This window comes from Danio rerio, chromosome 5 (genome assembly GCF_049306965.1).
Source record: "Danio rerio strain Tuebingen ecotype United States chromosome 5, GRCz12tu, whole genome shotgun sequence".
Classification (NCBI taxonomy): domain Eukaryota; kingdom Metazoa; phylum Chordata; class Actinopteri; order Cypriniformes; family Danionidae; genus Danio; species Danio rerio.
In genome coordinates this window covers 10,180,001-10,193,592 of record NC_133180.1, presented here as the reverse complement: position 1 = coordinate 10,193,592, position 13,592 = coordinate 10,180,001, and the positions used below count along the sequence as shown (strand labels likewise).

Genomic DNA, 13,592 nt, shown 5'->3' with positions numbered 1-13,592 from the left:
TAATAATCATAAAAACAGGCGGCAGAAGCATTATCAAGCGCTGTCTCTTTAATGGTTTCTCTTTTGCATGTCTTTTGATTCTCAATCGTTTGTTTATTACGCAAATGAGGGTTAATATAAATAATCACTAAAGACCGCGTTTTGACACCTATTTGACCATTAAAGCGCTCACGTTAAGATGACTTTAGATGTGTGCGCACTCCTCGTCTCAGTGTGCGAGTGAGACCAAACTGACTGCATGCCTCTGTTCTGTGTGTGCGCGGCACACAGAATCATGCTGTCTTTCGCGCTTTTAAGAGCAATTTATCTCGATTAATAGTTTTTCATAATCTTTAGAAGCCTAAATCAAAATCTAATTGCACAGCCCTAATAGCAACACACAGTTGCTGAAGATTTGTTGGCTGCACATGCATGATGCGAATCTCCCATTCCACAACATCCCAAAGGTGCTCTATTGGATTGAGACCTGGTGACTGTAAAGGCCATTTGAGTACAGTGAACTCATTGTCATGTTTAAGAAACCAATCTGAGATGATTCACACTTCATGACATGGTGCGTTATGCTGCTTGAAGTAGCCATCAGAAGATGGGTACACTGTGGTCATAAAGGGATGGACATGGTCAGCAACAATACTCAGGTAGGCTGTGGACACGATGCTCAATTGGTACTAATGTGCCCAAAGTGTGCCAAGAGCATATCTCCACCTCCACCACCACCAGCCTGAACAGTTGATACAAGACAGGATGGATCCATGCTTTCATGTTGTTGAATTCAAAGCTGCATTTTAGATTAGATTAGATTCAACTTTATTGTCATTACACATTTTCATTATTACTTCACCCTGAAGTGTTATTTATTAAATTCAATTATATGTCATTTGTATTGTTTAAATGATTTTATAAGTATGGAGAACTATTATGATTGTTATCTATCATTTTACTATGCGTTTTATTTTACCGTAGCAAAAAAATTGATTTATAATTTAGGTCTCTTTTTTTTGTACACTGGGCATCTCAGCATCACACAAGCCGTAAACGCTTCTTCTGCTTTTATCACTCTGTTAACCTAAGTCGAGCACAAGCAGATCTGAACAGAAATAGACAAATTCAGCACGAAACATCGAGCCCCAGGTGTGACATATCTTTCTTTGGTACTGAGGTCACTTCCTACCACAGCTGTTTTTTTCAGTTCGCCAAGAGCTTCTGGTGAACTTCGCGAGTTCATGGGAATCTTCTGATTTTAACCAAGTGTGAATGTGTGCGGTTACTGGAGCTGATAACAGTGGCTCTGTCAGCTTGATGGAAACATTCACCAGAACCCGTGAGCATGTTATTAGGATAAATATAGGCAACTTTAGCACACGTGTGTATGCCTGATATGTGTGTGTGTGTGTGTGTGTGTGTGTGTGTGTGTGTGTGTGTGTGTGTGTGTGTGTGTGTGTGTGTGTGTGTGTGTGTGTGTGTGTGTGTGTGTGTACTGATGCGTGAGATCTGCTTTTGAGGATGTGGGATTCACTGCAAAGATCATCATGATCTCTCTTTTCACTGTTCATGAGAATGAGGTCAGACTTTTACAAGACCTGAGATTCTAGATGATTGATTTTCTAAGGTTTTTAATGGTGCTGACTGTGCAATTACCACGATTGTAGTTTAATTTTAATTCAATAGTTTAATTCACTATTATATACAGTTGAAGTTAGAGTTATTTGACCTTCTGTTTATTTTTTGCCCCAATTTCTGTTTAACGGAGAGCAGATTTTTTTTCAACACGTTTCTAAACATAATAGTTTTAATAACTCATCTCTAAAAATTCTTTTATTTTATCTTTGTCATAATGACAGTACATAATATTTTACTAGATATTTTTCAAGACACTTCTATACAGCTCAAAGTGACATTTAAAGGCTTAACTAGGTTAACTAGCCAGGTAAGGGTAGTTAGGCAAGTTATTGTATAATTATGGTTGGTTCTGTAGACTAGAGATCTGCGCAGGACTAAATTTTAAATCCCGCTCCCGCCAGGTTTTAACCCGAACCCGACCGCTCCCGCTTATATTCAGCATTTGTTGTCCCGCCTTGTTTTCTACCCGCCGTGCCCGTTCACGCTAACGAGCATGGGCAGAACAAAACCAAAAACCCCCCAGCAATACGGAGTCCAGGCAGCCTATAACAAGCTGTCTGTATAAACACACACACACACGCAAACACACACACACACACACACACACACACACACACACACACACACACACAAGCACCAAGCAAGTGACATACACACATAGGCATCACCACACACACACACACACCTCTCATTCGCGTGCGCACACATAAGCACCAAGCAAGTGACACACACACACACACACACAGACAGCACAAAGCTCTCTCTCTCATTTGCACTCGCACAAACAAACACACACACACCTCATTCGCGTACACACACACACACACACACAGAGTAACAAACAAGCTAAACGCAGCAGCTCTCTCATTCACACACATACATACGCGTGCTCGTTCGCTCAGGAGTCGGGAGCGATATTGTTAGGCCGCCCCCTCCCGTCCAAAATTAAACCAGTTGCTGAACGCTCCCACGCTTTATTCTGAAATTTATTCCCACGCTGCAGAAATCTGGTCGGGTCCCGCGGCTTCCGCTGTACCCAGCATACAGGGAATGCAGACCTCTACTGTAGACTATCGAAAAATATAGCTTAAAGGGGCTAATAACAAAATTAACTAATAATTTTGACCTTAAAATAGTGTTTCAAAAAAATTGAAATCTGCTTTTATTCTCTCCGAAATAAAACAAATAAGACTTTCTCCAGAAGAAAAAATATTATCAGACATACTGTGAAAATTTCCTTGCTCTGTTAAACATCATTTGGGAAATATTTAAAAAATAAAACAAAATGTTGACTTCAACTTTAAATCATTCTTTAGCCAGAGCATGATTGATATCCTGGCACTTTTATTCACTGAAATGAACTGCATTATTGTCTGTCGTTGTTGTGCAGGTATATTGAATACATGTGTGATATGATGGCAGAAGAGCCCATAATCCCCCACAGCAAGCCTATAACCATTCGTTCAGTAGCCATGACGCCCGTACCGCTCTTTAATAAGCAGAGGAATGGCTGTCGGCCGTTCTGTGAGGTCTATGTTGGAGATGAGCGTGTCGCCACCACCTCACAGGAGTACGACAGAATGAGGTAAAGACGTTGTTTTTCTCCGTCATGTAATTTTGGCTGTCATCGTTACACAGAATCTTCATCTGTAACCGTCTGTGCTGTTTCTGTAGGGATTTTAAGATGGAGGACGGGCGTGCGGAGATTCCTCTGAATATCACCGTGCAGGGTGACGTTTTGATTGTGATTTATCATGCACGATCCACGCTCGGCGGACGCCTGCAGGCCAAAGTAAGACATATGATGGATATTTAAATACATTGTCATAAGTGGGATTAATCAAGTAGAGATTCTCAGCAAATGAGATGTTTTTTTTAGGAATGACATGACAATGCTGCAGTGTAGAAATGAAATTTATTTTATTTTATTAATAATTACATTTCTTTTTTATTCATTCATTCATTTATTCATTTATTCATTCATTCGTTTATCCACTCATTTATTTATCAATTCATTTTTATTCATTTATTACTTTATTCATTCATTCATTTGTTCTTTTATTTATTTATTCATTTGTTCATCTATTCGCTCAATAATTCATTTATCCATCATTCATTCTTTCCGTTATTCATTCATTTATTAATTAATGTATTTATTCATTAAATTATTTATTCATTCGTTCATTCATGCATTAATTTATAAATTTATTTATTCATACATTTATTTATTTATTCATTCATTTTTTCATTTATTTATTCCATCATTCATTCATTTATCAATTTATTTTATCATTCCTTTACTTATTCAATTATTTATTCGTTAATTCATTCATTTATTTATTCATTCATTCATTTATCCATTCATTTATTTATTCATTCATTTATTTATCCATTTATTTATTAATTTATTTATTTATTCATTCATTTATTTATCCATTTATTTATTAATTTATTTATTTATTCATTCATTTACTTATCCATTTATTTATTAATTTATTTATTCATTCATTTATTTATCCATTTATTTATTAATTAATTTATTTATTAATTCATTTTATTTATTTATTCATTCATTTATTTATCCATTTATTTATTAATTTATTTATTTATTCATTCATTTATTTATCCATTTATTTATTAATTAATTGATTTATTCATTCATTTATTTATCCATTTATTTATTTATTTATTCATTCATTTTATTTATTTATTCATTCATTTATTTATCCATTTATTTATTAATTAATTAATTTATTTATTCATTCATTTTATTAATTTATTCATTCATTTATTTATTTGTTTGTTATTTATATTTTTATCTGTTTATTTATTTTATCTGTTTATTTGTTTTTTATTTTATTTTTGCATTGCTTTTTGTTTTTTTGTACATTATGGTTCATGGTAAACACAATATATATTTTTTATGAAAATATGTAATATTTTATGCATTTATTAATATTTAGTATTATATATTACTTTTTAAATATTTAATAATTGAACTTGTAACATTAAATATATCATACATTCATAACTTAAAATAAATACATAAAAATTACAGAAGTTATAATGATTCTGATAACCTTATTTTTCTTACACTCATTTTAAATCACTATAATGACACTATAGGGAATTAAATAAATGTATTTTATGTTATTAATTAAGCTGCGTTTTATATCGTTTTTACTGCTCATGCAAGCAAAAGTCTTGTTTTAGATTTTTTTTACAGTTTCTTCTATATTTAAATATTTGATTTTGATATGGTAAACAAACAGAAAGTAATAATATATTAATAAAATTAATCATTCTCTCACTTCAGATGCAATATTTTCTACTTTATTTTCTAAGTGCCTCTTAGTCTTTGTCAGTTATCGCAAACATGTTGTTCTGTGTTTTTGTTTTTGCAGATGGCATCCATGAAAATGTTTCAGATTCAGTTTCATACAGGCTTTGTGCCCAGAAATGCCTCCACTGTCAAATTTGCAAAGTAAGATTCCACATGAACTGGTAAACGCTGTCTGTCTTTGGGATGCGTGTCAGAATGTGATTGTGTTGCTGTGTGTTTCTGCAGGTATGATCTGGACGCGTGTGACATCCAGGAGAAATATCCTGACCTCTTCCAGGTGCACGTCAATGTGGAGGTGGAGCCTCAGGATCGTCCCAGCAACAAGACTCCACCCTGGGAGAACTTCGCCACCAAAGGACTCAATCCCAAGATCCTCTTCTCCAGCCGAGATGAACAGCAGGAGATTCTGACTAAATTTGGTGAACTTTTTTGTTAGCTCTTTTTGTATTATTTTAAATATTATTTTTTACATTTTAGCTTTATATGTTTTTTATTATACCTTTACATTTATCTTATGCTTTTTTTTTTTTTTTTTACATTTTCTTATTTCATGTATTTTTACTATACCATTTTATTTATATCATGTACTTTTTATTACATTTTCTTACATTTAACTATTCATGTTTTTTCTTCATGTTTACATTTATATCTTATACTTTTTTTTTTTTACTAATTCTTACATTTACCTTTAATCCCTTCATTACCTTTAATTACCTTTACTCGGGGTGTATAAATTAACACATTGGGTTTTTTTTTTTGGATGGAGTGACACGTTACTAAACTGAATTGTGGATCCGCTGCTTATGGCAGAACTGTTCAGGCACCAATGCAGTCTTCAGCCAGTCAGATCGCTTTATGCAAATATAGGACTGCAGATGCTAGCCAATCACATTTATGTGAGAATAGCAATATGTCAAAATAGAGGACACTTTACTTTACTTTCTCCATATATGGAAATTTATCTTTGGCTTTACCACACAAACACATCAGCATTCACATTACACACATCACAGAAAAAACAAGCAACAAATACATTCAGTGTCATCACATATATCATATTAAAAAATTAAAAATAATAATATAGTGATTAATAATCACACAGTGCTTTATGATCAATATATACATACTTTATATACATGCTGGGACTACTGTGCCTGTTTTTGTGTCATGGTCCAAGCTGGATGTGATTGGATGACCACATAAGCACTAACAACAAGCCTTAATGACAGTGTCTCATCTGAGACAGTTTAGTCAACTTTTTGTACTAAGTTGCCATTTAAAAAAAAAAATGTAAATAAATAAATAAATAAACATTTTCCAGGAACACAATTCGAAATAAATTTATTTATTAAAAAGTGCAACTTAAAAGGTTAAATTAAAGGTAAAAAAAACTGTCAACTTTTAGCATGAATCTTAAAATTTCAGAGATCTTAAATTCAGAGATCTTTTGTATGGCAATTTAAGTATTTTATGCCTAAAATGTTAATTGTTATGTTACTAATAAAATATGAATTAGAATTTTATGCATAAAGTACAGATTGCAATGACAAATGAATGCGTTCATTAATGATATTAATAATAATTATGATAATGATTTATGATTGGATGTTCTTCAAGTTTGCTGCTTTAGGTTGACCTGATTATTAGGCAATAAATAATATAATAATAATAATAATAATAATAATAATAATAATAATAATAATAATAATAATAATAATAATGTATATTTATGCCAAGCCACTTCTTATGGTTATGAAAAAAAAAAAATTATTATAGTGATTAATCACACAGTGCTTTATGATCAATCTTTATATACCAAAATAAAAATCAAAATTGAATTCTGATTAATTGCACAGCACCAAGATCTACTGATGATGTATTACAAAGTTTACTCTGTACTTGTTAAAATACATATTTGATCTCTTGTCTTTTAAAGTGAGCAGATTTACATAGAAAAAATTACAATTTCAAAATAAAAGTCAGGTCTGTTTCTGATTGGTGTGTTCAAAGGTACCGCATCATTTTTTGTGGATATTGTTGGTATCTTGGTAGCACAGTGAACTACTTCTGGTGTTGAATTACATCTTAATGCGTTACAATTTGTCAGATGTGGTTTTAACAGTTTGTTGTTGATCAGGTAAACCAGAGCTTCCTCGTCAGCCTGGTTCGACAGCCTGTTATGCCTCTGACCCACCGCAGTCGGAGAACTCTCCAGATGACCCGCAGACTGAGTCGGACTCACCGTCACCCCAGAGCACAGACACCAACGCCAACAACTTCTTTCAGACGCTGGACTGGGAAGGTATACAAAACATAGAACATTGCTTTAGCAAATTTAGTTAAGACATTTCAAAATAAGAGTCCCAGTATTCCAGTCATTTTTACATAGCCCATATTTTACAAAACATATTTTTTGTGGTTATTATTGGCCTTTCAGTTATAGACAAAGTTGTATCTGCTCTTTGTATGTGCTCTTTATTACCTGACATGCACCGTCCCCGTCAAAATGCTTCTTTTTGATTTTGTTTTGATACGCTTGAGCTCATCCACTCTCACTGGCAGACCTGTGATAAAAACACAACACTATTGGCTGCCTTTTTTTAAAAAGGGGAAAAGCCACTCTATGTACTGCCCTGCCTTTGTTTCAGTTGAGATTACGTCAAACATCTTTTAAAATTGATTCAGGAGTCTGGGGAAAACGCAACATTTATAAAGTAATGTTATTTCTGCTGTTTAAAGTGTCAATTAGAGTGTCGCTATAGCAAAAAAAACAATCATATAGTTTATATGTAATGTAACGTGTACTTTATATTGCGCAATTATTGTTTATGGTCATACAACCAAAGCGCTTCCCAACCAGCATGCAGCATCCACTTGGATGATGTGATGGCAGACACTGGACAACAGCACCAATGCGCTCACTACATGCAGCTATAAGTGGAGGAGAGATAGTGATAGAGCCAATTCGATGGATGGGGATGATTGGGAGACCATAATGGGTAAAACTTTTTACAAGAAGTGCCATGAGATTTTTAATGACCACAGAGAGTCAGGACCTCGGTTTAATGTCTCATCCGAAAGACGGATTAGTTATAAACCCAAGAGCTCTCTAAGCTTGCTAAGAAAATTAAAAATGTGAAAAAGAAACCAAAATCTTTGGCGTATCCAACGCCACTAAATACGCTACCTAAATAGAATAAACACAAATACAAAACATGACTCTCATGCACTTACCTAGTGCAGCTAAACAATCAGTTGGCTACAAGCTAAATGTGTCACACGACCTGATTACCTATAAACGAAATTGTAAACTCTGTTAAAACACCACGCCATACAAATGGAAAATGAACAGCAGCGAACTAGTGTTATCACCATACTGAAATTCGATACCAATCGATACTAAAATTTTAAACACGTTCATTTCCCGCCAACATTTGAGCGCTGTTGAGTTCTTAAACATGCTCAACAGAAATGACTGTGATTGACCGTGAAGGTCATCAGTTCACCGAACTCATCGCTGTTTACTGAGGGTAACCACAGATTTAGGGACACTGTTTCAAAGTCGTGATTCATCAGCAAATCGCTCGTATGTCAGCTTATATTACGCCCCAAGTCTAGGGGAAACGAAAAGGGCATAATAAACGAAGAACAAACAAATGTGTTGGGGTGGTGGATTTCCCAAACTAAACAAAACTTAAAGCAAAAGATTCCCTTCGGTCGACAACCAAACTCACACACTCAATTGAGAGTATATATGAAGATATTTATTATAGAAAAGTAGGGTTTATATAAATGAGCATTTCGTCAGGGTGACCACAGGCCAAAATAACAAACAAAAGAATCTATAAAATAAATCCACTAAATTACCTATTACTATTTAAAGAAACATACAAGAATCTTACCTGACTCTCTAATATAAACAAAGTCAAAAGTAATCAAATAAATAGGCAGGTCACCCCTACACGCTCAAACTCTCAATAAATATTCAAGCATAGGATGGTCATCAATACAAAGGTGATTATTGTTGGTCGTCGGCCGAAGGGGTGAGGGAAACCCATGAGCTCCACTCCAAACACCGAACGCAGCAGAAATGAGCTCCCCGATTCCTGCCGGAAGCTCCCTTTTATACAGGCCTCATAGACCAGCAGCCAATCAGAGCAGGGAATCACGCCGGCGTGGGAGCCTATAAGACATCAGAAAAACAGCAAGGGACTGAGGCGGGACAAAAGAAAAAGGTGTACAATCCGCAATAATAAAAAAAATAAATAAACTTCAGTCGTAACAGCTTATAAACAAACCAGCTGATCGACGTGACTTTAAAATGCTCCAGTGTCCCTGTATCTGTAGTTACACTCAATAAACAGTGGCGAATTCTGTGAACTGATGACCTTCACTGCCAATCACAGACATTTCTGTTGAGCACGTGAACACAATGGCCAGTCATCGCTGTTTAATATCAACAGCGCTCAAAATTTTGTGGGAAATGGACATTTCTGATATTTCAGTACTGATTGGTACCGAATTCCAGCATCGTGACAACCCTACAGTATACACTATAACACAAAGCCCACACACACACACCACTGAACAGCAAGGCATTTAAAGTTTAAAGTCCGAAGAACAGCACCTGATTAGAAACGTCCTAATGAAGATTGACCCATTTTAAAGCACTTCATGGGAACTTTAACCTTTTTTTTAATTCACAATGTGTTATGGTGTGTTTACAGACACAAGTCGACACTTTGACCACGCTGACGGCCACTTGGATGACCAGGAAGATTTGAGCGGCGGCTCGGAGGAGGAGTCAGTGTCGTACTCTGCCCCTATTGAAGGGACTCTGTCACGGGACACCAGTGAGCCGCTGTTTGAAGCAGACTTTACAAACACTCCGCCTGAAGCTCAACCCGACACTGAGGACCTGCTGGGTCTGAACTCTGAGCCCGGTCCTGCTGTTCCAGAGAGCGGTTTGAAGAGCTCCGCCAGTAACAGTAATTTACTGAACGATCTACTGTTCGCCCCTCAGACCAACACTGTGCCTTCAGCGAGCAATGAAGACCTGATGGGGGAAGATGCGGGAGAAGATCTCTTCTTTTCCAACTCGTCCAGCCAGCCGCCACCAGCCACTAATAAAGGTGAGATTGACCAGTCTTAACTGTGTGATTAAGGCCCAATCCCAGTTCTATTTTTGTATCGCTTCCCCATGGCCCTTAAACCCGAGGGTAAAGGGGAAGGGCTTCAAAATTTACAACTGAGAAATGTACTTATTTGTGGATCTCCTTACCTCCGGTTGCAGCTACCCTGTCGTTGGGGCTGGTGTATTCTGGGAAATTTTCTTACCCCTTGGTTTCAAGTGTGGTCCTGAAAAATCTTCGTTCGATGGGCTATCTACCCCTTCCCCTTAGCCCTACGCCTTCAAGCTAAAGAGAATTAGGACACCCCTACCCCTTTTTTACAGGGGTAAGGGGAAGGGCTAAGGGATAGAATTGGGATTGGGCCAAACTGTTGTGGTCATTAGTGCTAATTGGTTGATCGCAGAGTCACAGATTTGACAATAGAAAGTGCCAATGAAGTCAAAATGATTGTGAGTCGTTTAAATGTAATTGTTTAAATTGTGTGTTTTGTGTGTTGTTCAAATTGAACCTTTCATTATGTTTGGGGCTGTTTTTGCTCCTTTGACTTCCATTGTAATGACATTTTTGATTGCAAAGCCATGACTGCGTATTAGGCTACGTTCACACTGCGAGGCTTAGTGCTCAAATCTGATTTTTTTTCTCAGATCTGATTTTTTTTGCATGGCTGTTCACACTGCTCTTATAAATGTGGCCAATATCAGATTTGCATTGTGAACAGATCATGGTCCTAAACTGACCAGCATGCGCAAAAGTGCATTACGGAGAGCACAACATGTCTAATTATCCACACCATGTGTATACTGCATGAGTAAGCACGTTGTCAGATCACGCTTATATGATTATTACCCCTTTCACAGACAACCGTGGTGTGTTTCATGAACTGTAAAGAGTTGTTCTGCTACTACTAATGTGGATTTAGGCATTTAAGACTTAAAATAAGTCTCTTGTGATTAAAAACACTGATAATTTGTGATTTATAATAATCGTGGTGCGTAGCGCTCTGACCACCGGTGTAGTAAACTCATAAAGGGTTAATGAGCAGCCGCAGACTGAACTGTGAAAGCAGAGTTGGTTTATCTCTGTTTGCAGAGTTATTTCATTTTACTTGGTTATAAACAACAGACATGTGCAGGAGGGGGGTTTGGGTCTGCCTTTTTTTCTCTCGGAGAGAAAGTTCCCCCTCCTTTGCGCTCGGATCCCCTATCCGCAACACCCACGACGCTCTTCGGCTTTGCGATAAACCTGTGCCTAACCAGATTAGTTAACAAGCACCAGTTTTGCCTTCAAAATCTTTTTCAACATGAACAAACAACTTTCTTTTGTACAGTAATCGCCCTGTGTGGCAGTCTACTATGGATGCTGAGGAGTAGATGATGTTTGCAGCACAGAATGAGGACGCATGTCGCTCGAAGATTATGCAAAAGTCACATAACATCAGACATAACCGTTCATACTGCAGTCGCATTGCAAAACATCAGATCTGTGTCTGATTTAAGATTACATATGAAAGTGGCACAAATCTGAAGTGAAAAGATCAGATTTCATGCGGTTTGGGCTGCTCACACTGTCATTACCTGAGGGTAAACAAATCAGACTCGGGCCACATTTGCCTGCAGTGTGAACGAAGCCTAAGTGTTGTCACGATACTGGAATTTGGTACCAATCCGTACTTTTAAACGTTCATTTTCCACAAACATTTAAGCCCTGTTGAGCCCATTTTTAAATGTCACTGATTTGCCTTTGTGTTTACATGCTCAACAGAAATGACTGTGATTGGCTCTGAAGGTCATCAGTTCACTGAACTCACCGCTGTTTACTGAGGGTAACCACAGATACACTGGAGCATTTCAAAGTCATGTCGATCTGCTGGTTTGTCTGTAAGCTGACATACGAGCCATCCACTGATGAATCGTGGCTTTAAAGCACTTTAGTGTCCCTGTATCTGTGGTTAAACTCAGTAAACAGAGGTGAGTTCGGTGAACTAATTTTGTCAAATTTGTCATTTTTACTGTTGGAAGTCAATGGGGCAAAAACAGCCACCAATTTAATGAAAGGATAGTCAATTTTCCCAGATTGTATTGTTAAATATCTGAAAACTTTCAAAGCATTTTTTTCAAAGTCTGTGTCAAAATAAGGTTGGTCACCAAAAATCATTCCACTTGCTGAAACGCAGAGAAAGTTGTGGCCAAATTAAGACTCACAATCACCCCAGAGTGGATAAAATAGCACACAAGGGTTGATATAAAGTGGGACCAAAAAGTCTTATCTCATAATAGCTGTCTGATTTCTGCACTGTAAGACAGACTGAGCCATCTGACTATTCAAAGCAGAGTTCAGAGTTAAGGCCTGTGCATACTGGGACACTTTTTGCTCGTGTTTTCCGTCAACGCTTAACGCCTCATGACTAAAGTGGGCCAATGTGATCGTGCACACCAACGTGCAAAACGGGAGGCGTAAAGCATCATTTCTTTAGAAATGATGACGTGCCTCGTCAGCGTGACAACTTTCTGTCTTCTTCTTCAGTGTTACAAGCGGGTGTCAGAAGCTTAAAGTTGTATAGCGCCATCTAACGTCAAGGAGTGATTTTGAATACTCTTCTGCTCGGCGCCAGTGAAAATCGTTTGGGTGTGAATCTGGAAAAACGTCTCTAAATGCTGACGATAAACGCAAACTAAAAGAGTCCCGGTGTGTTGGAGCCTTTAGAGTTTAGAATGATCAAATGAATCGTATAAGGTGCTTTGAGAGCTGATTTTAATTGTGTAATAGTGTTTTCTGACCTTGAATGCATTTAAACCTATTTTATGAAACCTATAAAACTAAATTGGTGCACTTTAAAAAATGTAAGTGATCAGTTGGCTTAAATTATGAATAATTTTTTTTTTTTGGACAGATTTCTTCGACCCATTCGGCGTGGGTTCGGCCTCCTCAGGGTCTGATTTGTTTGGTGATCTGCTGGGTTCAGATGCTGCTAACAGTGGCTTCAAAGCTCCAGCTCCTGCATCAAACTCCAGCCTCTTCAACCTCAGTGAGTTTCACTCTTACTTCAAATGTTTTAGCGACCACAGTTAATCCTGGTGGTTGAAAGCAATGTTTGTTCTAAATTACCCTAAGTTATTTTAAAGTTTGGGCCTGTAACATATTTTTCCTTAAAAATCATGCACAATCAATTCGCGACCATTGTTCAATACTGCATGCCGCCATTGTATTAACACGGCCTGCCAGAGTACCCTCGGGGTATTAAAAGCATTGGAAAAGCCTTAAATTTGATCATCTCAAATTAAAGCCTTAATAGCCTTGAATTTGGTATACAAAGTCTTGAATTTTGTTACGAAGGTCTTATTTTATTTATTTATTTTTGCCCTCCCGAGGCTTAAAGATCATACCATAACAAAATTAACTGTTACTAATGTCGGTTAATTAAAAAGTTCATGCAGCGTAACGTTGAGTGCATCTTGCGCTCCACATCATAGCAGAAAGTGCGTCGCTGTAGCGTACTA

At 36.8% G+C, this 13,592-nt stretch overlaps 1 protein-coding gene across 3 annotated transcripts in view; it reads left to right on the top strand.

The window, feature by feature from the left end:
- Nucleotides 1–13,592, top strand: part of gak (cyclin G associated kinase) — a 95,515-nt gene that overhangs the window by 69,161 nt on the left and 12,762 nt on the right. For all 3 annotated transcript variants that reach the window (XM_068221403.2, XM_009301214.5, XM_073951962.1), the window contains 7 exons: nt 3,011–3,205; nt 3,295–3,412; nt 5,025–5,104; nt 5,189–5,382; nt 7,101–7,265; nt 9,691–10,095; nt 12,986–13,120. In XM_068221403.2, the coding sequence (XP_068077504.2) occupies nt 3,011–3,205; nt 3,295–3,412; nt 5,025–5,104; nt 5,189–5,382; nt 7,101–7,265; nt 9,691–10,095; nt 12,986–13,120 (1,292 nt within the window). The remainder of the gene's footprint in view (nt 1–3,010; nt 3,206–3,294; nt 3,413–5,024; nt 5,105–5,188; nt 5,383–7,100; nt 7,266–9,690; nt 10,096–12,985; nt 13,121–13,592) is intronic.